The sequence below is a fragment of the Gadus macrocephalus genome, chromosome 22 (assembly GCF_031168955.1).
Source record: "Gadus macrocephalus chromosome 22, ASM3116895v1".
Taxonomy (NCBI): domain Eukaryota; kingdom Metazoa; phylum Chordata; class Actinopteri; order Gadiformes; family Gadidae; genus Gadus; species Gadus macrocephalus.
Window position 1 is genome coordinate 4,781,347 of NC_082403.1, and position 24,989 is coordinate 4,806,335.

General features: G+C 45.0%; 2 protein-coding genes across 2 annotated transcripts; one reads left to right on the plus strand and one right to left on the minus strand.

Moving 5' to 3' along the window:
• Window positions 1-13: 13 nt before the first annotated feature.
• Window positions 14-6,812, plus strand: fbxl6 (F-box and leucine-rich repeat protein 6). Its single transcript, XM_060043173.1, has 10 exons — window positions 14-145; window positions 676-1,441; window positions 1,799-1,957; window positions 2,067-2,130; window positions 2,387-2,518; window positions 3,732-3,839; window positions 4,323-4,439; window positions 4,735-4,966; window positions 5,697-5,946; window positions 6,593-6,812. Exons 2-10 carry the CDS (start codon window positions 777-779, stop codon window positions 6,720-6,722), a joined length of 1,857 nt encoding a protein of 618 aa, XP_059899156.1. The 5' UTR covers window positions 14-145; window positions 676-776; the 3' UTR covers window positions 6,723-6,812.
• Window positions 6,813-7,273: 461 nt separating this feature from the next.
• On the minus strand, window positions 7,274-24,522 carry eppk1 (epiplakin 1). The gene is made up of 2 exons (XM_060043146.1): window positions 24,373-24,522; window positions 7,274-19,215 (listed from the first exon to the last, which is right to left on the minus strand). The coding sequence occupies exon 2, from the start codon at window positions 19,205-19,207 to the stop codon at window positions 7,481-7,483; it is 11,727 nt and encodes a 3,908-aa protein (XP_059899129.1). The 5' UTR covers window positions 19,208-19,215; window positions 24,373-24,522; the 3' UTR covers window positions 7,274-7,480.
• Between the last annotated feature and the right edge of the window lie 467 nt (window positions 24,523-24,989).

The window sequence follows — 24,989 nt, forward strand, 5'->3', positions numbered from 1 at the left end:
TGAAGAAGGAAAGTGCGTCATGGACATTGACCACGGAAGTTGCGCCATTTCAATGCGCGGGGAGAATCAGGAACCATAGTAAACAATGCACGTCTGAAATCAAGAAGAAATTAAGAACAATTCCCATTCACGGACTCGTTCAGCGGTGGGTTAAACCTGTTGTTTGATTTTAGTACTAGGCGTAGTTGCACGATTATAATAAAAGCATAGGAATGTATCTTGGCATGTCAATTATGTATCAATATAGCAAGGCAGCAATCTTAATTTCGGCTAAACATTAGCTAGTTTAACGCTTATGTTACATCAGGACCCTTCTTTGTTTCTTTGATTTCCAGTATTTGTAGAAATGTAAATGAGTAACTTATATGTGCACATTATACACTGGATTTGATGTTAACATGGCCTTTATGAGTGACAATATATTTATAATATAAGGACAGGATAGCAAAATGACGGAGAGCAATATTTAATTCTAACTGCTCCCCATGATTTTATAAAGTGTTTTTAGTCTTTCTTGAAAGCGTTTGCTCAATTGCTAAAAAGCAAACTGTAAAAGTTTGCATTGTACAGCACAGTTTTATGTACTACATTCATTCACAAAAATGTATGGGTGTGTTTTTAGCATTTTTTGTGGTTGCAGACTTTTTGATCTCCCTTTCCTTTTTCTCTCAACAGACTCGACCGTTATTGTCAGACGGCCTTGGCATGTTCTCTGTCTGAAGTAGTGTGTGGCTATTCCATCTGTCCAAGGTGAAAGACGACGGACCACATCCAAGATGGATCAGGTGGTCATTGGCGGAGGTGACAGTAAACCCATGGATGAGGGTGTCGGCAGCGCTACATCTGGCGCTACATCTGGCGCTACATCTGGCGCTACATCTGGCGCTACATCCGGCACATCAGGGCCGTCGAGGGGTGGGGAAGGTGGACCGACGAAGCCGGCGGCGGCGGCGAAAAGGAAATCAAGCGAGGCGGCGAAAAGAAAGTCAAGCACGGGGGTGAAAAGGAAGTCAGGCACAGCGGCGGCCGCCAAGCCGAAGAAGGCCAGGAAGAAGGCCAGGTTCGGAGCGGGGCCTGGCTACACCATCCAGGAGGGAGAGGACATGCTACTGTTGATCTCCAACACAGGCCATCAGGATCACCTGGCCTGGCGGCCCTTGAAGATGACGACTGCGGCCACGAAGAAGACGACCTCCTCCGGCAAGGGGAAGTTGAAAACCCATGCCCAGAGGAAGAAGAAAAAGCCAGTGGCCGCCAAACCCGGAGTAAACCTAGGGGCGCCGACCCTCCGAGAACGTTCCAACGGAGTGGCAGAGGAGAATCCTCTTTGCGCACCAAAGGACTTGGACCACAGATGGGGTCAGAGTCTGCCCGAAGAGGTGCTGGTCAGCATCTTTCAGATGATCGTGGTCCAGGACGGTGCAATACCATTTCTGTGCAGGTAGTAGGACGTCATCCGCATCTCACTACGGGCATGAACCTGAACCGACGTTTCATTGAAATCCACAACGTGGTATAAAATGTGTGTGTGTGTGTGTGTGTGTGTGTGTGTGTGTGTGTGTGTGTGTGTGTGTGTGTGTGTGTGTGTGTGTGTGTGTGTGTGTGTGTGTGTGTGTGTGTGTGTGTGTGTGTGTGTGTGTGTGTGTGTGTGTGTGTTCCTCTGTCGGCACCCCAACCGTCATGTGTAAATGTGCTAATGAATCTTGTTTTCTCAGACATGCTCCACATTGTGGCAGTAGCTCATTCTGAGAGGCAGTGTGCAATCATAACAGGTGTGTGTGTGTTCCTCTGTCTCCAGGGTGTCCAGAGTGTGTCGGCTCTGGAACACGGCGGCCGCCAGCCCCGGCCTGTGGCGCAGTGTGTCCATGGGGTTCTGTTGGATAACGCCCAGCAAGACGCAGACGCCCAGAACAGAGGAAAAGATCAAGCACACCGTCGGATGGCTGGCCTCCGATAGGTCAGGATGCTTGAGCGGGGGCTGTTCTGTTTGTTTTTAACATCGGGGAGCTTCCTGGATATAATCACAATGGCGATGAAAACAATGAAATGTGTCTGTTGTTTTCTAGATTCAGCCAGCTTAGAGAATTCACTCTTAACCACTGGAAGAAGAATGTTGACTACGCTGTAAAAGTAAGTGCTTTTCAAACTACGTTTTAAAGCATAGAAGCATCCAAACACACCCCACAAACAGACATATAGGCATACTGGTCTTCATAATACAGTTAGCCCTTTACTCTCATAGTTTGATTTCCTATTGATTTTTACTTTATTTTTAAATATATGCTTTATCTTTTTAATATTCAATATTGAAATGTGTGCAGTCTTTTGAAATGTACTTTAAAATGCGCTGATTCAATCCCATCTTTTGAATGTTCCACCCCTGCAGGTTGTGTCCCAGTCGTGCCCTCAGCTTGCCTCCCTCAATCTGTCCTACTGCACGGGCGTGACTGGACAGGCCTTCCTGAGCCTGGCAGAGAACAGCCCCTCTCTACAGAGCATCAACATGCAGTACTCGGAGGTAGCAAAAGCCGAAAGAAACGTTGTGCGTTAACAGAGCCAACCCCTGTGCATAACAGAGTGATTAATCTCCTTGACCTCTGCAACACTTTATGTGATAAATGTGTTGCAAAACTTGCACTTGTAGCCGTGGGAATGAGAGAGCAGGTTTGGTAAAACTCAGCCCCCTTGGTTCGGTAGTGAGCACCCTTTGGAAAGGCAAGACAGCAGTGCGCACAGAGCACTTTGTCTTCTGATTTGATTTCTCATTGGTACTGTGGTGGGAATTTCCGGGCCCACGTCGGTAGAATATAGAATCATCCGAACTAATACAAGTTATTTTCATGTACTTGGGTAATAACGGTACAATAAAATACAGCAATCATACAAACAAACAACAAAACAAACCATGCAATGATCCAACGGATTGGAAATCAGCCTGCATCCCTCCAGAGAGGTCTACAAGCTGAAGTCCGACGCAGTGTCTAATGCTAGGACTTCTTATACCGTGGCACAGGTCTCAGAAATGCTGAGATCAGCTCTGCTCCACGTATGGTGTGTGATGGAAAAATGCATCATGTTGATTCCCCTTCATCATGTAAGCTCTGTCTTCTATTCCTTGCATTGTCTAGCCACTCTACTTGTTCCTAGCGTTATCTAACGTTAACCGCTTTGTGCCTGGGGTATACCGGTCACGAGGGAGCAGAGATGCATTCATCTCCTTGATGAGAATACAGGAAACTCTGTCCTTAACATGCCCTAAACATAATTTGATTTGATCATTGGTAATTGTAATGTGGGGTCTCATAGAGGTGATTTCTCAGTTGGACCCTTTGACCCTTGACCACCCCAAAGATGTCAGCGAAAAGGCAGTTACAGAAACCAAATGTGTAAATATAATTTTCCCATTACAGTACCCCCCCACCCCCTCCCTGCTCTCACTTCCAAAGCTACATGTCCAAGTGTTGCAACACAAAATGTTACAAAAGTCAAGGGAGCGCCGATTTCTCACTTTGTCATGTTGGGGGGGGGGGGGAGGGGGGACATTTGTGAATATTTTCTCTCTGACCTCACAAACAGGAACCCGAGTTTGTAAATGGGTAGAATGCAGAATGTACCTTTATATGAGGGAAAATATAGGGTCTATATATATAGACCCTTGAGTTATTTTCCCTTCATGCAGGTCCTGCGGGTTTTAACACCCGTTTGACCTGCTGTGCTCTCCTTGGCTCCAGTACCAGGTGGAAGGTCTCGCTCAGCTGCTGAAGACCAACGGCGGCGAGATCAGGAAGTTCCTCTTCACGCACGGGTCCAGGAACGACATGCTGCTGGCCGCTCTCTCCGTACGTACTAATCACACCGCGCGTGCGTGTGCGTGTGTCCATAAGGAATGAAAAATATGCGCAAACAGGTTAGAATAACCGGATACTGTGTATTACAAGTATTACATGTAGTGTTCCAAAAAAAAGTGTTCACTTTAGTCCCCTCAAGAGGTTTTTCCCCCTTGTATGCTAATCTCTCTTCACCTACATTTACATTTACGGCATTTAGCAGACGCTTTTATCCAAAGCGACTTACAATAAGTACATTTGTCATAAGAAGTGCATCAATATATCGCTGTCGGTACAGAAAGGATGTGTATCACTAATGGACACACGGCCAGACTGACGGCATCATGGAAATGCAGCCTTTTCACACATTGGCCAAATACTATATATACTATATAATACTATAATAGCCGAATACCGGATATTCGGTGCGTCCCTATTTTAAAGACATGTGTAGTAGTAGCACACGCTCTACGTGTTGTATATTATCTTTCATAGAGAGGATGCTGCCCAGATCTAGAGTTCCTGGAGATCAACTGGAATGTCCAGAAAGGCGGGTTTTGCGAGCTTCCTATCCACATCCAAGCATTGCAGCATGGCTGCCCCAAGCTGAAGGTGAGCTTCTGTTGACCTAACACTGCCATGTTTCGGCCTCATGACAACTCAAACACAATCAATCCATGAATTGTGTGTTCACCTCCCTGCCCCATGGGCTTATTTGCATATAGAATGAATCAACCCATCCATCACACATAGGCCCAAGTCCAGTTCTACCCCTAACCCCTTCCCCTTACCCCTCCCCCTTGTTTTGAAGGGGTAAGTGGAAGGGGTAAGGGGTAGAAATGGGATTGGGCCTTAGACTCGTAGTCATAGACCCATGGCTCCGATTTCCCCCTGGCGAATCCACCAGACGTTCCGGTTGCTGAACGTCGTCCTGGGGCGTAAGACGATCAGGCACGCGGAGGTCTCTGCGCTGGGCTTCCCCCTGCTGGAGGAGCTGTGCATGGCCACCTCCTCCAGCTGCCCGACCAGCGACCGCGACCTGTGGGACCTGCTGCTGGCCTCCCCCAAGCTGCGTGTGCTGGACCTGCGAGGCTGCTTTTATATCAGTGCACCCGGGCTGGCGGCCCTGCCCTGTGAAGGTAGGCCGGAGGCCGCTTTAAAGGTCCCAGATCACACCACCAGGTGTGAGTGTGAAAGCCGTTTCAAGCCGTTTTGAAAATCTCCTTCTCCTGACATCACACGTGGGCGTGTCCTCCTAGATGTGTGCTGGATTGATCAGTGTACCAGCAAAACGTAACAAAACGTATCCGTCATACATCTAGTTGGACACGCCCACTTGTGATGTGAGAAGAGGCAGGCTTGTAACGGCTGGTCATTCTCACACCGTGTGCTATAATATGGGACCTTTAAACAAACATTTTAAAGCCAATTAAACGATGGGTCTTTCGGTACAGAGATAGATGTTGTGTAGCAGACAGTCAAACCTCCATGCTCTTCCCAGCTAACGCAAGTGTACTTGTTTTCATTCAAACATTTGACTTCAGTGTGCACCAACGTCTCCCCCAGGTGAGACAAATAGGGTGTAAGCCCATATCCGAATCTAAATAGTTGAATACTGAGACCGGCGAATTCAGCCATAACAGCTGTTCTCTGATAATTTCACTCACTGATATAATAGAATATAATCGTCAATAACCCTAAAATGTACTCCCTTAAATCTCACCTACAGCACCATTTAAATAATATTAAGTTTTATATTACGTTATGTGTCGTAATACTTCGATAGCAATGTAAATATATTTATTGTGATTGTTATACCTAGATTATTAAAGTCCCTCGTTGTGTTTGATCCCCCCCCACCCCACCCAGAGCTGGAGTGTCTGTTCTGGGGTCAGTACTTTAACTCCAAGTGTAACTCCTGGCCGCCCCCGGCCAGGAAGGACCTCCACAAGCTGACGGAGAAGTGGAGCCGCAGCATGCGGGAGCTGGACCTGGCCAACCAGCTGTTCAGCGAGGAGGACCTGGAGCTGGCCCTGGGCCACCTGGCCCGGGCCCCAGACCCCGGCACCCTGCGGTCCCTCAACCTCAGTGGGACCCGGATCAGCGCCCCCGCCCTCAGGTCCGGTACTCGGGGCTCTTGGAACGGTTGATCGACTATGACAATTATAATTGCTATGATTTAACATTATTGCGTTTCTGAATATTATTATTAATTATATTGTTATTAATCATAATCAATCATCATTACTATTATTGTGAAAATATTGTTGTTGTTATTATTATTAAATTAATATTGTTATGAATATCAATGTGTGTATGATTATTATTAAGATTCTAATTATCATGAATAATGATAATTAATAATCATAATTCATGATAATGAACTATTATATCTGTAGCTCAACCGTTAGAGCATGGCATTATGACTGCCAGGGTTAGTGGTTAATTTCCGACCAGAGCCACTTAGTATATAAGTATATACTATTTAGTGCTGTAAGAAGTGTTGGTCAAACAAAATTAAAATGTCATGGTATTGAGTTTGGATTGAGCCCACAAGCTATTTGTTAGCCATTCTTTGCGCAAATGTTCTTTATCAAATGTTTAATTTAATGCCAATGATCTGACACACTTTCATTCAGTGTTTAATAGATGGGTTTATCAAGGAAAACGAAATACTAAGAGAAGAACATACACTGGTGTGTTTAAACCATTTGGGTGTTTAACTTACAAAACCACTAATGTGTGTCTTTCCTTTTTTTTTACAGGTTGATTATTCAGCAGTCGACAGCGCTCAGCTACCTCAATGTAACCTCGTGTCGCAATCTTCCCCGTGGCCAGAAGAGGGTGCACCGCGGCCATGAGGAAATCAGTCAGCTGCTGGTGGCGCTGCAGTAGCTCAGGGGCTTAATTTTTTTGATATTCATAAAGCCAATCTTTGGATATAAATGGGTCAGTTCTCTTTTAATATTAAAACATTTGAATCTGTTTGTGTGATTAGTATCCATTATTTTATAATATCTTTCTTGCATGCATGTGTAAGCACAAGATTATAATTAAAATTAAAAACTGTATATTAGAGCCTGTCTAGGCTCTTAGGCGTTTGTCTTAGACGTCTACAAAGAAAGGGTAAGTTCTGGTTGCTTATAGCGAGTATTTTAAAAGAAATGGTAAGACACACAAGTGAGAATCTAAAAGTTGTTTAATTAGCCACAATTTAAATTTGAATTATATTTTTAATTTATGGCTAATTTTGAACCCCTAACAACGATCTGCCATTGAAAGTTCTTGAAAGTATTGGACTTAAAAATGTGTGCAAACTTAACATGACAAAAAAACTAAGTTCTGGGATTTAGTTAATAAAACCCATTAGATCTGACATGACATTAAAGTTTTCTTAAAGTGTTGCATCTAGGCAACATACCATACCACATGAATAGACAAACAAAAAGGGTCTTACATTTTATTTTCAACATAATTGTGTTTATAAAGGTTTACATTTATTTCCCGGAATGCATTTCATAAAATACACCAAGCATTATAAATGTAAGATAAAAAATATATATATAGGTTTGCCGGAAATCATTTGCATATCTAATTAATATTAATCATCAAAAGCAAGATAGAAAAGAAGGTCAAAGGGGATGATTAGGTCATTACTTGTTCAAGGGCAGCAGACTCAACCCTGTTCGTGGATCTCTGATGCATCGCTCCAACAGCTTGAGATAGGTGAGGTTCTCATGTGTGTTTGGGTCGAAGAAGCCTTTGGTGTCATCGTCAGAATCCGACAGGATCTGATTCATTTTCTCATCAAAGTACCCTCTTTGGTAGGCAACCTCTACTGGCACTCTGTGGCTGTACACTGGGTCTATGATGCCCCCTGTAGCAATTTGTGCTTCAAGGAGACGAATTCCATGGTCCTTTACAATAAGGTCCTTCTGCAAGGCCTGGAACAAAGAAATGGTCTTATCAGTGTGAGGATCTGTGTACCCAGTCACCGCTCTTTCAGCTGAAAGCAGTTTCTTTTTCCAGTCATGTCCAATCACACCTTGAGCTGCCGCTTCTTCTACTGAGAGTTTCTTGTTATTCACTGGGTCTATGATGAAGCCAGTGGCTGCTTGCGCCTCAAGCAGGACCAGGGAGGTTCCAGGGGTGAGCAGACCCTTGGACTTGGCCTGGTGGATGCTCATGGTTTCCTGGTTGGACTGAAGGTACACTCCTGCAATACTGTTGGTTCCCACCAAATACTGGCGCACAGAGTCCATCTCGCTGACCTCTGTCACAGTGACCTTTCCAGTGTTGAGATCTTCAAAGAGCTTCTTGTCAATGATTTTAGATTCCAGGAGCTCAGTGGCACTGACGTCCTTTCTGATTCCATGGAAGGTGTTACTGTGAGTGGAATTGGTAGCTGTGGTTGTGGTGATGGTGGTTTTGGTGATGCTGGCATTTGAGTCCATTTCTGGAGGTGTGGAATACACCATTGAGGATGTTGTGGTCTGCTGCTGAATGGTGGTGAGAATGATCTCCATGAAGCGTTCAATGTTGATGGCTCCAGACTTGTACTGCTGGACCAGCTCCCTCCTTTTCTCTTCAGTGATGTACTTGGAGTACAGAAGGTCCCACAGAGAAACAGTCTTTCCTTGGTATTTTCCTCCAGCTCGGGTCGTTGTTGTTGATTTCAGAATGAGTTTTGTTGCCTCATCAACAAAAAAGTAAAACTCTCCCTTCTTTGCAATGACCAGCAGACTCAACCCTGTTCTTGGATCTCTGATGCATCTTTCCACCAGCTGGAGATAGGTGAGGTTCTCATGTGTGTTTGGGTCGAAAAAGCCCTTGGTGTCATCATCAGGATCGGACAGGATCTGGTTCATTTCCACATCAAAGTACCCTCTTTGGTAGGCAACCTCTACTGGCACTCTGTGGCTGTACACTGGGTCTATGATGCCCCCTGTAGCGATTTGTGCTTCAAGGAGACGAATTCCATGATCCTTTACAATGAGGTCCTTCTGCAAGGCCTGGAACAAAGAAATGGTCTTATCAGTGTGAGGATCTATGTATCCAGTCACCGCTCTTTCAGCTGAAAGCAGTTTCTTTTTCCAGTCATGGCCAATCACACCTTGAGCTGCCGCTTCTTCTACTGAGAGTTTCTTGTTATTCACTGGGTCTATGATGAAGCCAGTGGCTGCTTGCGCTTCAAGCAGGACCAGGGAGGTTCCAGGGGTGAGCAGACCCTTGGACTTGGCCTGGTGGATGCTCATGGTTTCCTGGTTGGACTGAAGGTACACTCCTGCAATACTGTTGGTTCCCACCAAATACTGGCGCACAGAGTCCATCTCGCTGACCTCTGTCACAGTGACCTTTCCAGTGTTGAGATCTTCAAAGAGCTTCTTGTCAATGATTTTAGATTCCAGGAGCTCAGTGGCACTGACGTCCTTTCTGATTCCATGGAAGGTGTTACTGTGAGTGGAATTGGTAGCTGTGGTTGTGGTGATGGTGGTTTTGGTGATGCTGGCATTTGAGTCCATTTCTGGAGGTGTGGAATACACCATTGAGGATGTTGTGGTTGTTGTGGTCTGCTGCTGAATGGTGGTGAGAATGATCTCCATGAAGCGTTCAATGTTGATGGCTCCAGACTTGTACTGCTGGACCAGCTCCCTCCTTTTCTCTTCAGTGATGTACTTGGAGTACAGAAGGTCCCACAGAGAAACAGTCTTTCCTTGGTATTTTCCTCCAGCTCGGGTCGTTGTTGTTGATTTCAGAATGAGTTTTGTTGCCTCATCAACAAAAAAGTAAAACTCTCCCTTCTTTGCAATGACCAGCAGACTCAACCCTGTTCTTGGATCTCTGATGCATCTTTCCACCAGCTGGAGATAGGTGAGGTTCTCATGTGTGTTTGGGTCGAAAAAGCCCTTGGTGTCATCATCAGGATCGGACAGGATCTGGTTCATTTCCACATCAAAGTACCCTCTTTGGTAGGCAACCTCTACTGGCACTCTGTGGCTGTACACTGGGTCTATGATGCCCCCTGTAGCGATTTGTGCTTCAAGGAGACGAATTCCATGATCCTTTACAATGAGGTCCTTCTGCAAGGCCTGGAACAAAGAAATGGTCTTATCAGTGTGAGGATCTATGTATCCAGTCACCGCTCTTTCAGCTGAAAGCAGTTTCTTTTTCCAGTCATGGCCAATCACACCTTGAGCTGCCGCTTCTTCTACTGAGAGTTTCTTGTTATTCACTGGGTCTATGATGAAGCCAGTGGCTGCTTGCGCCTCAAGCAGGACCAGGGAGGTTCCAGGGGTGAGCAGACCCTTGGACTTGGCCTGGTGGATGCTCATGGTTTCCTGGTTGGACTGAAGGTACACTCCTGCAATACTGTTGGTTCCCACCAAATACTGGCGCACAGAGTCCATCTCGCTGACCTCTGTCACAGTGACCTTTCCAGTGTTGAGATCTTCAAAGAGCTTCTTGTCAATGATTTTAGATTCCAGGAGCTCAGTGGCACTGACGTCCTTTCTGATTCCATGGAAGGCGTTACTGTGAGTGGAATTGGTAGCTGTGGTTGTGGTGATGGTGGTTTTGGTGATGCTGGCATTTGAGTCCATTTCTGGAGGTGTGGAATACACCATTGAGGATGTTGTGGTTGTTGTGGTCTGCTGCTGAATGGTGGTGAGAATGATCTCCATGAAGCGTTCAATGTTGATGGCTCCAGACTTGTACTGCTGGACCAGCTCCCTCCTTTTCTCTTCAGTGATGTACTTGGAGTACAGAAGGTCCCACAGAGAAACAGTCTTTCCTTGGTATTTTCCTCCAGCTCGGGTTGTTGTTGTTGATTTCAGAATGAGTTTTGTTGCCTCATCAACAAAAAAGTAAAACTCTCCCTTCTTTGCAATGACCAGCAGACTCAACCCTGTTCTTGGATCTCTGATGCATCTTTCCACCAGCTGGAGATAGGTGAGGTTCTCATGTGTGTTTGGGTCGAAAAAGCCCTTGGTGTCATCATCAGGATCGGACAGGATCTGGTTCATTTCCACATCAAAGTACCCTCTTTGGTAGGCAACCTCTACTGGCACTCTGTGGCTGTACACTGGGTCTATGATGCCCCCTGTAGCGATTTGTGCTTCAAGGAGACGAATTCCATGATCCTTTACAATGAGGTCCTTCTGCAAGGCCTGGAACAAAGAAATGGTCTTATCAGTGTGAGGATCTATGTATCCAGTCACCGCTCTTTCAGCTGAAAGCAGTTTCTTTTTCCAGTCATGGCCAATCACACCTTGAGCAGCCGCTTCTTCTACTGAGAGTTTCTTGTTATTCACTGGGTCTATGATGAAGCCAGTGGCTGCTTGCGCCTCAAGCAGGACCAGGGAGGTTCCAGGGGTGAGCAGACCCTTGGACTTGGCCTGGTGGATGCTCATGGTTTCCTGGTTGGACTGAAGGTACACTCCTGCAATACTGTTGGTTCCCACCAAATACTGGCGCACAGAGTCCATCTCGCTGACCTCTGTCACAGTGACCTTTCCAGTGTTGAGATCTTCAAAGAGCTTCTTGTCAATGATTTTAGATTCCAGGAGCTCAGTGGCACTGACGTCCTTTCGGATTCCATGGAAGGCGTTACTGTGAGTGGAATTGGTAGCTGTGGTTGTGGTGATGGTGGTTTTGGTGATGCTGGCATTTGAGTCCATTTCTGGAGGTGTGGAAAACACCATTGAGGATGTTGTGGTTGTTGTGGTCTGCTGCTGAATGGTTGTGAGAATGATCTCCATGAAGTGTTCAATGTTAATGGCTCCAGACTTGTACTGCTGGACCAGCGCCCTCCTTTCCTCTTCAGTGATGTATTTGGAGTACAGAAGGTCCCACAGAGAAACAGTCTTTCCTTGGTATTTTCCTCCAGCTCGGGTCGTTGGTGTCGATTGCAGAATGAGTTTTGTTGCCTCATCAACAAAAAAGTAAAACTCTCCCTTCTTTGCAATGACCAGCAGACTCAACCCTGTTCTTGGATCTCTGATGCATCTTTCCAACAGCTGGAGATAGGTGAGGTTCTCATGTGTGTTTGGGTCGAAAAAGCCCTTTGTGTCATCATTAGGATCAGACAGGATCTGGTTCATTTCCACATCAAAGTACCCTCTTTGGTAGGCAACCTCTACTGGCACTCTGTGGCTGTACACTGGGTCTATGATGCCCCCTGTAGCAATTTGTGCTTCAAGGAGACGAATTCCATGATCCTTCACAATGAGGTCCTTCTGCAAGGCCTGGAACAAAGAAATTGTCTTATCAGTGTGAGGATCTATGTATCCAGTCACCGCTCTTTCAGCTGAAAGCAGTTTCTTTTTCCAGTCATGGCCAATCACACCTTGAGCTGCCGCTTCTTCTACTGAGAGTTTCTTGTTATTCACTGGGTCTATGATGAAGCCAGTGGCTGCTTGCGCCTCAAGCAGGACCAGGGAGGTTCCAGGGGTGAGCAGACCCTTGGACTTGGCCTGGTGGATGCTCATGGTTTCCTGGTTGGACTGAAGGTACACTCCTGCAATACTGTTGGTTCCCACCAAATACTGGCGCACAGAGTCCATCTCGCTGACCTCTGTCACAGTGACCTTTCCAGTGTTGAGATCTTCAAAGAGCTTCTTGTCAATGATTTTAGATTCCAGGAGCTCAGTGGCACTGACGTCCTTTCTAAATCCATGGAAGGCGTTACTGTGAGTGGAATTGGTAGCTGTGGTTGTGGTGATGGTGGTTTTGGTGATGCTGGCATTTGAGTCCATTTCTGGAGGTGTGGAATACACCATCGAGGATGTTGTGGTTGTTGTGGTCTGCTGCTGAATGGTGGTGAGAATGATCTCCATGAAGCGTTCAATGTTAATGGCTCCAGACTTGTACTGCTGGACCAGCTCCCTCCTTTTCTCTTCAGTGATGTATTTGGAGTACAGAAGGTCCCACAGGGAAACAGTCTTTCCTTGGTATTTTCCTCCAGCTCGGGTCGTTGTTGTCGATTTCAGAATGAGTTTTGTTGCCTCATCAACAAAAAAGTAAAACTCTCCCTTCTTTGCAATGACCAGCAGACTCAACCCTGTTCTTGGATCTCTGATGCATCTTTCCACCAGCTGGAGATAGGTGAGGTTCTCATGTGTGTTTGGGTCGAAAAAGCCCTTGGTGTCATCATCAGGATCAGACAGGATCTGGTTCATTTCCACATCAAAGTACCCTCTTTGGTAGGCAACCTCTACTGGCACTCTGTGGCTGTACACTGGGTCTATGATGCCCCCTGTAGCGATTTGTGCTTCAAGGAGACGAATTCCATGATCCTTTACAATGAGGTCCTTCTGCAAGGCCTGGAACAAAGAAATGGTCTTATCAGTGTGAGGATCTGTGTATCCAGTCACCGCTCTTTCAGCTGAAAGCAGTTTCTTTTTCCAGTCATGGCCAATCACACCTTGAGCTGCCGCTTCTTCCACTGAGAGTTTCTTGTTATTCACTGGGTCTATGATGAAGCCAGTGGCTGCTTGCGCCTCAAGCAGGACCAGGGAGGTTCCAGGGGTGAGCAGACCCTTGGACTTGGCTTGGTGGATGCTCATGGTTTCCTGGTTGGACTGAAGGTACACTCCTGCAATACTGTTGGTTCCCACCAAATACTGGCGCACAGAGTCCATCTCGCTGACCTCTGTCACAGTGACCTTTCCAGTGTTGAGATCTTCAAAGAGCTTCTTGTCAATGATTTTAGATTCCAGGAGCTCAGTGGCACTGACCTCCTTTCTGATTCCATGGAAGGCGTTACTGTGAGTGGAATTGGTAGATGTGGTTGTGGTTATGGTGGTTTTGGTTATGCTGGCATTTGAGTCAATTTCTGGAGGTTTGCAAAATACCATTGATGTTGTTGTGGTTGTGTCGTTCTGCTGCTGAATGGTTGTGAGAATGATCTCCAGGAAGCGTTCAATATTAATGGCTCCAGACTTGTACTGCTGGACCAGCTCCCTCCTTTCCTCTTCAGTGATGTACTTGGAGTACAGAAGCTCCCACAGAGAAACAGTCTTTCCTTGGTATTTTCCTCCAGCCCGGGTTGTTGTGGTTGATTTCAGAATGAGTTTTGTTGCCTCATCAACAAAAAAGTAAAACTCTCCCTTCTTTGCAATGACCAGCAGACTCAACCCTGTTCTTGGATCTCTGATGCATCTTTCCATCAGCTGGAGATAGGTGAGGTTCTCATGTGTGTTTGGGTCGAAAAAGCCCTTGGTGTCATCATCAGGATCAGACAGGATCTGGTTCATTTCCACATCAAAGTACCCTCTTTGGTAGGCAACCTCTACTGGCACTCTGTGGCTGTACACTGGGTCTATGATGCCCCCTGTAGCGATTTGTGCTTCAAGGAGACGAATTCCATGGTCCTTTACAATGAGGTCCTTCTGCAATGCCTGGAACAAAGAAATTATGTTTCCAGTGTAGGGGTCCTTGTATCCAGTCACTGCCCTTTCAGCTGAAAGCAGTTTCCTTTTCAATTCAGAGCCAACCACACCTTGAGCTACAGCTTCATCTACTGACATTTTCTTGTTGTTTAATGGGTCGATGACGAAGCCAGTGGCTGCTTGCGCTTCAAGGAGTATAAGAGATGTTCCAGGGGCCAGCAGTCCTTTAGACTTGGCCTCATATATGCTCATTACCTTTTTGGTTGATTCGACCCTGACACCAGCTATACAGTTGGTGGCCCCAAGGTACTTCTGAATGGATTCCATTTTATTGATAGTATCTTCAGTAAGTTCTCCTTGTACAATTTGTGTGAAGAGGTCTTTTGAGATAATTTTTGATTCATAAAGTTCACTGGCGGAGACCCTCTTCCTTAGACCTTTGAACTTCTTCTCCTTGGACGTCACCTCAATTATGATTGTGGTGACAATTTCAATGATCTGGTCCATCTTCATGGCTCCTGACCTGTATTGCTGAAGTAACTGCTCCCTTTTTTGTTTCGAAATGTATACGGAGTTCAACACCTCCCACAAAGTAGTACTCATGCCTTGAAACTTTCCTGCATCTACGGTCATTGTACAGTTCTGGAATGCCAGCTCGGTCTGGTTGTCTGTATGAAAATCACGGGACCCTTCTTCATGGATGGGTAGAAGAAGGAGCCCAGTCTCATGGTCTTTCTCACAGCGCTCTTTCAATTCGAGATAAGTGACCGCTGTCTTGGTGTTTGGGTCAAAGAAGGCCTTTGTGTTATCATTGAGGGCAGACATCATTTGATTCATTTCCTCACTAAAGTATCCCTTTTTCATTGCAACATGAAGAGGTATCCGGTGACTTTGAATCGGGTCGATAATCCCGCCGGTTCCCATTTGCGCGTCCAGAAGTCGAATGCCCTGGCTTTTCGTGACCAAGTCTTTGCCCATTGCTTCAAAGAGAGAGATTTTAGCACCTGTGAAAGGGTCTGCATAGCCTGTCACAGCCTGCTCGGCTGAAAGCAATTGCTCATGTAGATCTGCACCAACACATTTCTCCCTTGCTGCTTCCTTAACAGTATAGCATTTAGCTTTGACCGGGTCAACGATGAACCCTGTTGCAGCCTGGGCTTCCAGCAAAATAAGTGCAGCAGCTGCTGTCAACAGCCCTTGTTCTCTTGCTTCATAGATGCTCAAGGTCTTCTTGGATGGGTGACTCACAATCCCAGCAATGTTTCCAGTTCCTTTCAGGTATTTCTGCACCAAGTCCCGTTTAGAGACCTCTTCGAAAGTAAGTGTGCCTTCCTCCAAACAACTAAATGTCTTTACATCAATGATGTCACATTCCAGGAGCTGTTTGGCAAATACCGGTTTTCTGAGGCCCATTACGGTCTTGTGAGTTTCGGCCTGTTCCAGTTTTGTAATGGTGCTAATCACTGTGGTGGTTATGCTCTGTGTGGTTGTTTTCTTTGTCCTATATTCTGCTATTAATTCCCGCCGCTGATCCTCTGTGAAATATCCAGAATGGATCAACTCCCAAAGCGAAATGTTTCTTCCTGAGTAAAGGCCCACTGATATGGTTACAAGGGTTTTTTCAAACACTTGCCTGATTTCTTCGTCAGTATATGTTTCCACCTTTGTTCCTGTAGAAGTGCCTTTTTCATTTAACGGCAGTAGAAACAGGCCTGTTTCTGTATCTTTGACACATTTGCCTAACATCTCCATGTATGTCAGATTTGCTTTGGTGTTCGGGTCAAAAAAGCCTTTAGTGTCATCAGTAGGGTCTGTCAGGATCTGGTTAAGTTCTGCATCGAAGTATCCCTCCCTGTAGGCAATGTTGAGGGGTAAGTGAAGGCACCTTATGGGGTCAATGATGCCGCCTGTAGCTATCTGGGCCTCAAGCAAACGGATGCCATGTTCCTTCACAATCAGATCCTTTTTCAATGCCTGGAAAAGGGAGATTTTTTTGTCCGTGTATGGATCTTTGTACCCTGTCACAGCTCTTTCAGCAGATAGGAGCTTTTCATACATGTGTGGACTTATGAGCTTGTCTTGTAAAGCCTGTGCCACTGTACATTTCTGGTTATTTGTGGGATCTACTATGAATCCTGTGGCAGCTTGGGCCTCGAGAAGACACAGGGCAGTACTGGGTGTTATGAAGCCCTTCTTCTGAGCTTCATAGATGCTTAGCTTCTGGTTAGATGGCTGTAGTATCATGCCAGCTACACAGCTTTTTCCTTGAAGGTAAGTTCTGACACTTTCCATCTTCCTTACCTCACTTCCTGATAGTGTCCCTTCTAGCAAACCATTGTAAATTGAATTATCCACAATATCTAATCCCAAGAGATCCAAAACAGAGACCTTTCCCCTGAGACAGTCAAAATTCAGATCTGCTTGATGTTTCAATTCCCTGATCTTGACAATCTCCAAAATGGTGACAGTGATCTGTTCCAAAGTCATCTTTCGTGACTTATAGAGCTTGAAAAGTTCCTGTCTTTTTTCCTCTGAGAGATATTCTGAATTGATCAGATCCCACAGTGTTGTTTGCTTGCCACGGAATCTGCCATACTTTACAGTGACCATCGTGCTTCTGAAGACCTCCCGAAGGGTATCATCAATGTTGATCTTATGCACTTTACCTTTGAGGGGCAGAAGGCACAATCCTGTGCTTGGATCGGTCACACATCTGTCCATGAGCTGAAGGTAAGTCAGATTTTCGTGGGTGTTTGGGTCAAAGAATCCTTTGGTGTCATCACTGGGGTCGTCTAGGACCTGGTTCATCACCTCGTCGAACAGACCTCTCTTATAGGCCACCTGGACAGGAATGCGATGACTGTTTATTGGGTCAATAATTCCACCCGTTGCAATCTGTGCCTCGAGCAGACGAATTCCGTGCTCGCGGATGATGAGGTCCCTCTGCATTGCTTGAAACAAGGAGATTGTTTTGCCGTCTGAGGGATCTTTGTACCCTGTGACCGCCCTCTCCGCTGAGCATAACTTTTGGTAAACGTCTGCTCCGATAATTCCGGCCTTCACAGACTCCTCCACTGAGAACTTCCTGTTAGCAATGGGGTCGATGACAAACCCGGTTGCTGCCTGGGCCTCAAGCAGAATCAGAGCTGTACCCGGCCTGAGCAATGCCTTCTGTCGGGCTTGGTAGATGGTCATGATCTGAGAATTTGGAAGAAGGACACCGGCGATGCTACTTTTCCCTTGCAAATACATGCGGACGGTCTCATCTTCTTTAAGCTTGTTCACTGAGATCTTTCCCATTTCCAGCTCCTCCAGGTCCTTATCAGTGATGATATCTGCCTCGAGTAACTGCTTTCCGGTGACAGTTTCTCGGATTCCCTCAAAGACGACGGTAGTTGTTTTCACAGATTTCTCTATGATTTCCAGGACTGTCGTAGTGACCGTCTTGATCGTGAGTTTTCCCTGTTTGTACTTGTTGATGATTTCCTGCCTCTGGTTTTCATCAAAGTATTCTGACATCAGCAATTCCCACAGTGACACCGTCATTCCCATGTATTTTCCACACGTCACTTTCACCATTGTTTGCTTCAGTTCCATTTTTGTGTCATAGTCGATGAAGCTGATATTCAACTTGTCTGATTTCCCAATAAGAGGAAGCAGGCAGAGCCCCGTGGCTGGGTCAATGACGCATCTCTCCATCAGCTCAAGATAGGTGAGATTGTCTTTGGTGTTTGGGTCAAAGAAGCCTTTGGTGTCGTCGCCGGAGTCTTCCAGGATGGCATTCATGTCTTCCGTTAAAAAGCCCCTCTTGTAGGCCACTTCTACTGGAAGTCTGTGGCTGTTTATCGGGTCTATTATACCACCGGTGGCAATCTGAGCCTCAAGTAAGCGTATCCCGTGCTCCTTCACCATGAGATCCTTTGATAGCGCTTCGAACAGAGATATTGTCTCACCAGTGTAAGGGTCTTTGTAACCCGTTACTGCCCGCTCGGCAGAGAGAAGCTTGGCATGGAATTCGGGGCCAACAACTTTGTTTTTGACCGCCTCATCCACGCTGTATTTTCTGTTCTTCACAGGGTCAAACATGAATCCAGTGGCGGCTTGGGCTTCCAAGAGGACCAGCGCGGTTCCAGGCATCAAGATGCCTTGCTTCATGGCTTTATAGATGCTCATCCGCTCATTGGTGGAGAACACTGCTACTCCAGAGATGCTCCCTTTCCCCTGCAGGAATTCCTTCACTGTCTCCATGAGCATGACGTCCTGAGTGGTGGTCCTGCCCATCTGCAGGTCATCATAGGTTTCTTTGTTGATGATGTTGGACGCCAGCAGCTCAGAGGAGGACACACCCCGACGCAGGCCTTTGAAGGTGATGAAGATCGGCAGAAGCACCATGTCGGTCTCAGGCTCGACAGTGCATTTCTCGAGGAGATGGCTGTAGTTGAGGTTTTCTTGTGTATTTGGATTGTAGAAAACTTTGAGTTCTTCCATCTTGTTATTGAGCAGACCTTTCTCATAGTAGCCCTTTTCAATGGCAGATTCCACCGCAATGCATTTCTTCTCAATCGGGTCGAAGAGACCATGTGTAGACATCTGTGCTTCGAGTAGCCTCAATCCATACTCCTTTGGTAGTAAATCCTTTTGTATGGCTTGGTATACAGAGATTGTTTCATTGGTGGAAGAGTCAACATAACCATCAATGGCTCTCCCTGCTGCCAGCAGTTTCTCTTTCATCTCAGGTCCAACTATTTGAGCTTTGATGGCCTCCTCCACAGTAAGTGTGCGATTGTTTACTGGGTCAAGAATCCCGCCAGTAGCAGCTTGAGCCTCGAGCAGGGCTAGTGCAGTTCCAGGCTTGAGAAGACGCTTCTTCATGGCCTCATAGATAGTCTTCTTCTCCTTTGTCTTCTCCAGGAATATTCCCGCCACAGGGCGGTGTTTGTGTTCTCCAAAACCATTTTGCTTCCCATTAGTAGCTTCACTTATGGGCGCCATTTTGACACCTGAGACAATAAAATAAAAAGAGAAAGAAAGAAGTTAGAGAAGTATGGCCAAACCAACACACATTTACATGTACCTTACCCTAAATGATCAGCTAATTCTACTACGAATACAACTACAAAATAATTTATTTGTAATATCTCTATACATATAAATACGTTTAAACCAACCCAACACATTTTACTTTGCATATCCTCAACAATGTAGCGCAAAAGGATATGGGAGGAATAAAAAAAATAGTCAGTTGAAAATAAATTAGGGGATGCATGCAGTAATCTAAATGAACTATCTAGTAATTAACTAAATTCATGATATACGGTACTCGCAATGAGCATTCAAATTGTTTATAAATGTTAATACAAACATAGGTTAAAGATTCAAACTAGTGCTATTAGTTTAAGGCGTTATTAACTGATTTAATGCAAACCAATTTTAACGGCGTTAATTTTTTTGTCGCGTGATTAACGCTCTTTTGGTTTGGCAAACATTGTAGTTTTTTCACCTGCTGTCTAGCAACAATTAGTCACGTTAGGAAAACTACAACACCATACCGGATCTAGCTACACCGGAAACAAAACAACAAGCACGCTGCACAAACTTGTTGGGGCAAGCAAGGATATACGGATATACGGAGTGGGTGAAAAACTCCTTAAAAGTTTGTGTGTGTTTGTGTGTCACTCTGTTCGAGCCTGACGAAATGTATGTTTTGTTTTTGTTGATGAGACGAGACAGGACTAAAATGTTAGTGGTGTGCTATTTGGACATTCGAAATGCACGATATTTTCCAATCAATACCCTCCCGTAAGGTTCTTATGCAACTGATCACTCCTCCAGTAAATAGGACGGACCTTAGCTACGATTTGGCCACGGGAGGTATAGTCCACTCAGCTATGAGCTAACGTTATGCATTGTACATATAATTCAAAATTCGTCCCAGCCTTTATACCACAGATACTCTAGGGTCTATAGCATATAACCGCGTTGTATGATTACATTTTTCAGAATTTACCGGCTCTCGTTTTGAAGAGAATCACCGCGTAATATCTAGAATAGATTGTCTTCATATAAAAAGAAACTAAACTAAACTAACGTTTACGAACTTTTCCTTTTAATACCCCAGGGGAATACATGAACGCCTCGACATGTTTCGATTGGTAGTGATTTTCACCTCTTGAAATTGATTTATTTTCATTTTGAAAAAAACAACACATGGAAGCAATGGAGAACGCCATCTCTCGTTCGGTTGTTTAGAACTGAAAATCTGGTTGCCAGGACAACGTGACGTATTCACTTTAGTACTCTATTTGAGTGGAACAGTTTAGGAGGTGTCCATATATATGGGGTTAGCCTAATTGAACTAGTTTAAAAAGAGAAAACATTTTGACTAAAATGTAAGGACTTTTCGTTGACTAAAACTACAAAGGAAAACAATGACTAAAATGTGACTAAATCTAATAAGCATTTTCGTCTAAAGACTAAGATCCCGTCCACACGAAGCCGATTTTATGGCGAAACCGCAAAGGTCTTGTACGGTTCGGCCTTCCGTCCACACGAAGCCGGCGAATCCGCTGACCGAAACCGTAAACTTCTGAAACCACCCTCGGAAGTGGTTTCAAATCTACCCGGTTTCGTTTTGGATTTGTGTGGACGCCTGAAACCGACTGAAACCGTAAACCATGAAGTCATCGCCCCACCCCTCGACCCTCTAGCCAATGACTGTTAAGCCCGCGGAGTCTCACCCTTTATGCGCATGCTTGCCTCTTCTTATTATTTATTTACTGTAGCAGAAGCAGCGCCCCTTATGGGCCTGGAATGTGTACTACAGCGTTTCTACAGATCTACCCGGTTTCGCTTGACTCCGTCTTTACGGAGATACTCCGAAACCGGATAGATCGAAACCGTAACGGTTTCGCACGTTTCAGCTTCGTGTGGACGGGGCCTAAGACTAAGGCTAAATCTAAAATAGCTGACAAAATTAATACTGGCTGCAAGGAACTTTTAGAAACGCAATATTGTTATCCCGCAGTAATCAGCCCGACAGCCGCGAAACGTTAACGGCCCACCGGGAATTCTCCTGACTCTCCCGATTACCACTCCACCACCGTGTGTGTCTATGTGTGTGTGTGTGTGTGTGTGTGTGTGTGTGTGTGTGTGTGTGTGTGTGTGTGTGTCTGTGTGTGTGTGTTTGTGTAGGCGTTATTCGGTAGCCTGGTAATGTGTATAGGCCTTCGTATGGTATGAATATTCATACTGGTTTAAATAATAAATGTAATAGTATTTCCCATCTTTGCTGAGCAAGAGTTTTGTTCGAAATTTCAGTGGTGGAAATACAAATAAAAGCCTGGGCTATTGAAGTTTTACGGTAGGCCTACCACTGTCATGCACCTACCCGATGTCAAGTGGACCGGTTTGAATTCACTGCGGGTCTCTCTTCTTATATCCATCTTACCAAATATAATTTATTACTGTCCTTCTCAACATTCTCTGATCTCACTAAAAGGCTAGCAGCACGAAATCAAGGGGTATTTAGAATAGAAAAAAAATTGCGATTAATCGCGAGTTAACTATGACGAATAATCGCGATTGTAATCGTTTGACAGCACTAATTCAAACATTAATAAAAAGTTGTGTGTGTGTGTGTGTGTGTGTGTGTGTGTGTGTGTGTGTGTGTGTGTGTGTGTGTGTGTGTGTGTGTGTGTGTTGTGTGATGTAGGTACATGTTCAGTGTACTGCTACGAAGAATTGGCACATAGCTGTGAATAAATATTAATTTAGCATGCGCCAATAGCTCCTGGCAAATTAAGTATAGGCCTTCAGCCTTTTACTTGTGCTAGCATAACATAACAGGGATTGTGTGAATTAATCATGACAAAATTGCTTCTGCTCTGAGATGGGCAGACTACACAGGAGCCGGCACTGTCGAGTTTGAAGATTAAACATGCAGAAACCCTGACATACAATATCTGCCAGGTTTTTAACCTTCAACTTTTTATTTTTTTTTGGATTAATCGAAAACTTCATTTCAGCCAAATGTTTTCAGTTTTTGGCCGCTGTTCACTGGCTGCTGCTGAATGTGCGTGGTTCCCCTTTCGATCAGGACAAATGACAGAGTAATCATATCTGCAGTTGAGTAGTATCATTCCAATGAATCAAATTTCAACAAACTAGCAACTAATACAAATATCCTTTCCCACGACAAGGCATCTTCTGAAGAAACTAAATGTGTTTATCTCAATGTTATAACATCCAACCTCTGATCTATCTGATCACACATGAAGCAGATAAACGTCGGTCCATTTCACCAAGTAGCCTCTTCTGCAGAACCTGTCTTGTTTTCTAAAAAGGGCTCTGTTGAGTTCAGTCGGGCAAACATCAGCATTATTTATATACCGCAGGAAATAAGTATTTGTAACCACATGTTGTGCATGAGTGCAAATTAAATGAATGGGTACTGCAATGAGGAGTGCCAAACCGGGAAGGAGGTCTTCCGTCGTTGCAGGGCAGCGTGATTTGTCCACCACCCGTAATCTCTCCCCCTCCTCCCCTCACCGTCCCCGGCCCCTCCCCACCGATACCACGACCTGACCAGATCACCCACCCAACCGGGACGTGGGAGATGGAGCGAAACTATTCACCTGAACAGGAGAAGGGTTGCGACATCAGCTCTCTGAACATACCATTGGGAGAGAGTTTTGTTTGCGTTGGAGAGACTTTCTTTCGTTGACTGATTTCCTCATGTCGAATCTAATCTCGTCACCTCTTCAACCAGGATTAGGGTTTTGCCAAATCTGGTTGTTTGCCACAGGCTGAGATCACATTGGACCGACGTATCTTTTGAGATCTGCCGATGGCCTCTTTCTAATGAGGTGTTAAGGAAGGGAGGTATGTTGTATTGATCAAAGATTTACATCCGGAAGAACAGACAGATAATTACAGCCATTTGCAGAATATCACCAGCAATTTGTGAGGCCTTTCAGGAAAGAACATTCCAAAATGAAAAAGATTTAATCGGAATAATCCGTTGCAGGGTAAGCACATACTGTCATTTCGTCAAAGTTGTGCAATCATTCTTTGCTTTGTTTAAATACCAGCCTGGTAGTAGGGTTAGTCATTTGTAAATGCAGATGACATTTGACTGAAAATGTAGAATGTAATGACAAAGAATGTGTGAGTGCAGTGTGTTACCTATTTACACTCGCATGTTCACATTCTGGTTCATTCAGTAATGGTAGTTATTAAGAAGTTGCAGGAGAAGTTTCACAAGAACTGCATAAGCATGCACACAATGCACTATTTACCAACCCTGATGTTAACTGAACAACAAACAAACAGGAGCAAACGACAGGAACGGTTTCAAACCTTTTTTGTGTGAAATTAATGTTTGAGTTCCCGGGTTGTGATCAATATGAAAACATAAAAATGCCAGTTGGGTCATGAATATGCATTTTGTAAATGCACAAGCATCATAAAGGGTTATCCTACCAAGGCTGAGCTCATTGTCGGTTTACAGGCAAATAGGAAAGCATATCGTTTTATGGTGGACCATAACCCATGTGTGTATCTCTCAAAGAGGACGTTGTAGGTTGTGACATATTTAACGCCTGCTCTCCCAGTAAAGCCCCAGGTTCAAGGGTTACTCAGCAGTGCAAAAAAAAAATAGTTTGAGGCGAGCCGCAACCTCCCGTTATAAAGTGTCAGGTCCCGGTATTCGTTCCTTGTTTCTAAATTCAACAAAACCCCCAGGTTATTTGAGATCTGTTGTTAGTAGTGACAGAGAACCGTCTCTGACCTGGTGGTGGACTTGTTGCGTCCTCTCCGCCCAAGCGTTAACCCCTCGCGCAGGACACTATCAAGACCTGAGCGCTACCACGACCTAATCGCAGAGGAATGTTTACTTTCCCTTTTTTTATGGCAAGGGAGTTGGCCCTCTAGGATTTGATCTAGGATACCCGCAATACCTACTACACATGCTGGGCTTTTCTCCCTCGTGAAGTTTATTTCAAGATCTCTATCCAACCTGATCTTGCCATTAAAACCAATCAAAGAAGAATAGAATACATTTTAAATGATGACCTTTCATGAGATAACACAATAATGTGTTTCACCCCAGAAATAAATAAAGTTGGTTAGAAACCACAGTCACTGAATGACACACTTACGTGTAGGTGGGTAGATGCAGAAACCGGTGCGCAAAGGAGATGGCTGGAGTGGTGGTGGTGGTGGTGTTAAATGCCAGGGAGCACTGGCGTCTCTCGGAGCTGGGCTGACGGACAGCTCTTATAGAAAGCGTCAGAGGGGCTGTCCACCTCTGGATCGAGTCAAACTGCTTTCCACGGAAACCACGCCCACCTTCCAAATACAGTAAAGACTCAAGACAAGGTGGAGAGAAATCCTGTCAGCCGATTGGTTGCAGAATGCCAGGAATTCCGTTGGATCTCAGTACATCCCCTCGCTATTGTCTTGCCCAAGAATAACATTTTGTGCTGCAGAGTCACGTCCTTACTTTGAGTTAACATATGAAATGCTGAGTGGTGGGTTTTTTGCTTGTTTTATACATTTTAGTGTTTTTCCTGTTATGCTGAAACACTTTTTCACTTGAAAAGTGACACTTGAAAAGTGTTATATAAATAAAGGCATTGTTTTTTATTCTTTGTATAATTCAAATAATAAAGTTAAAGGTCTCACAGGAAGAAGTTCTTATTAAGTGTGTGGTGGTTAAACCTCATGAATCCCAGAATCTCTTCTACACCTCTGTAGTCAAGAGCCCTGCGAATAA

Excerpts from the sequence above, each read along its gene's own strand:
- fbxl6 (XM_060043173.1), top strand. The coding sequence starts at position 777 with ATGGATCAGGTGGTCATTGGCGGAGGTGACAGTAAACCCATGGATGAG. Across the intron at positions 1,442-1,798 it reads GCAATACCATTTCTGTGCAG|GGTGTCCAGAGTGTGTCGGC; the intron begins GTAGTAGGACGT and ends CTCTGTCTCCAG. Across the intron at positions 2,131-2,386 it reads ATGTTGACTACGCTGTAAAA|GTTGTGTCCCAGTCGTGCCC; the intron begins GTAAGTGCTTTT and ends CCACCCCTGCAG.
- eppk1 (XM_060043146.1), bottom strand. The coding sequence starts at position 19,207 with ATGGCGCCCATAAGTGAAGCTACTAATGGGAAGCAAAATGGTTTTGGA.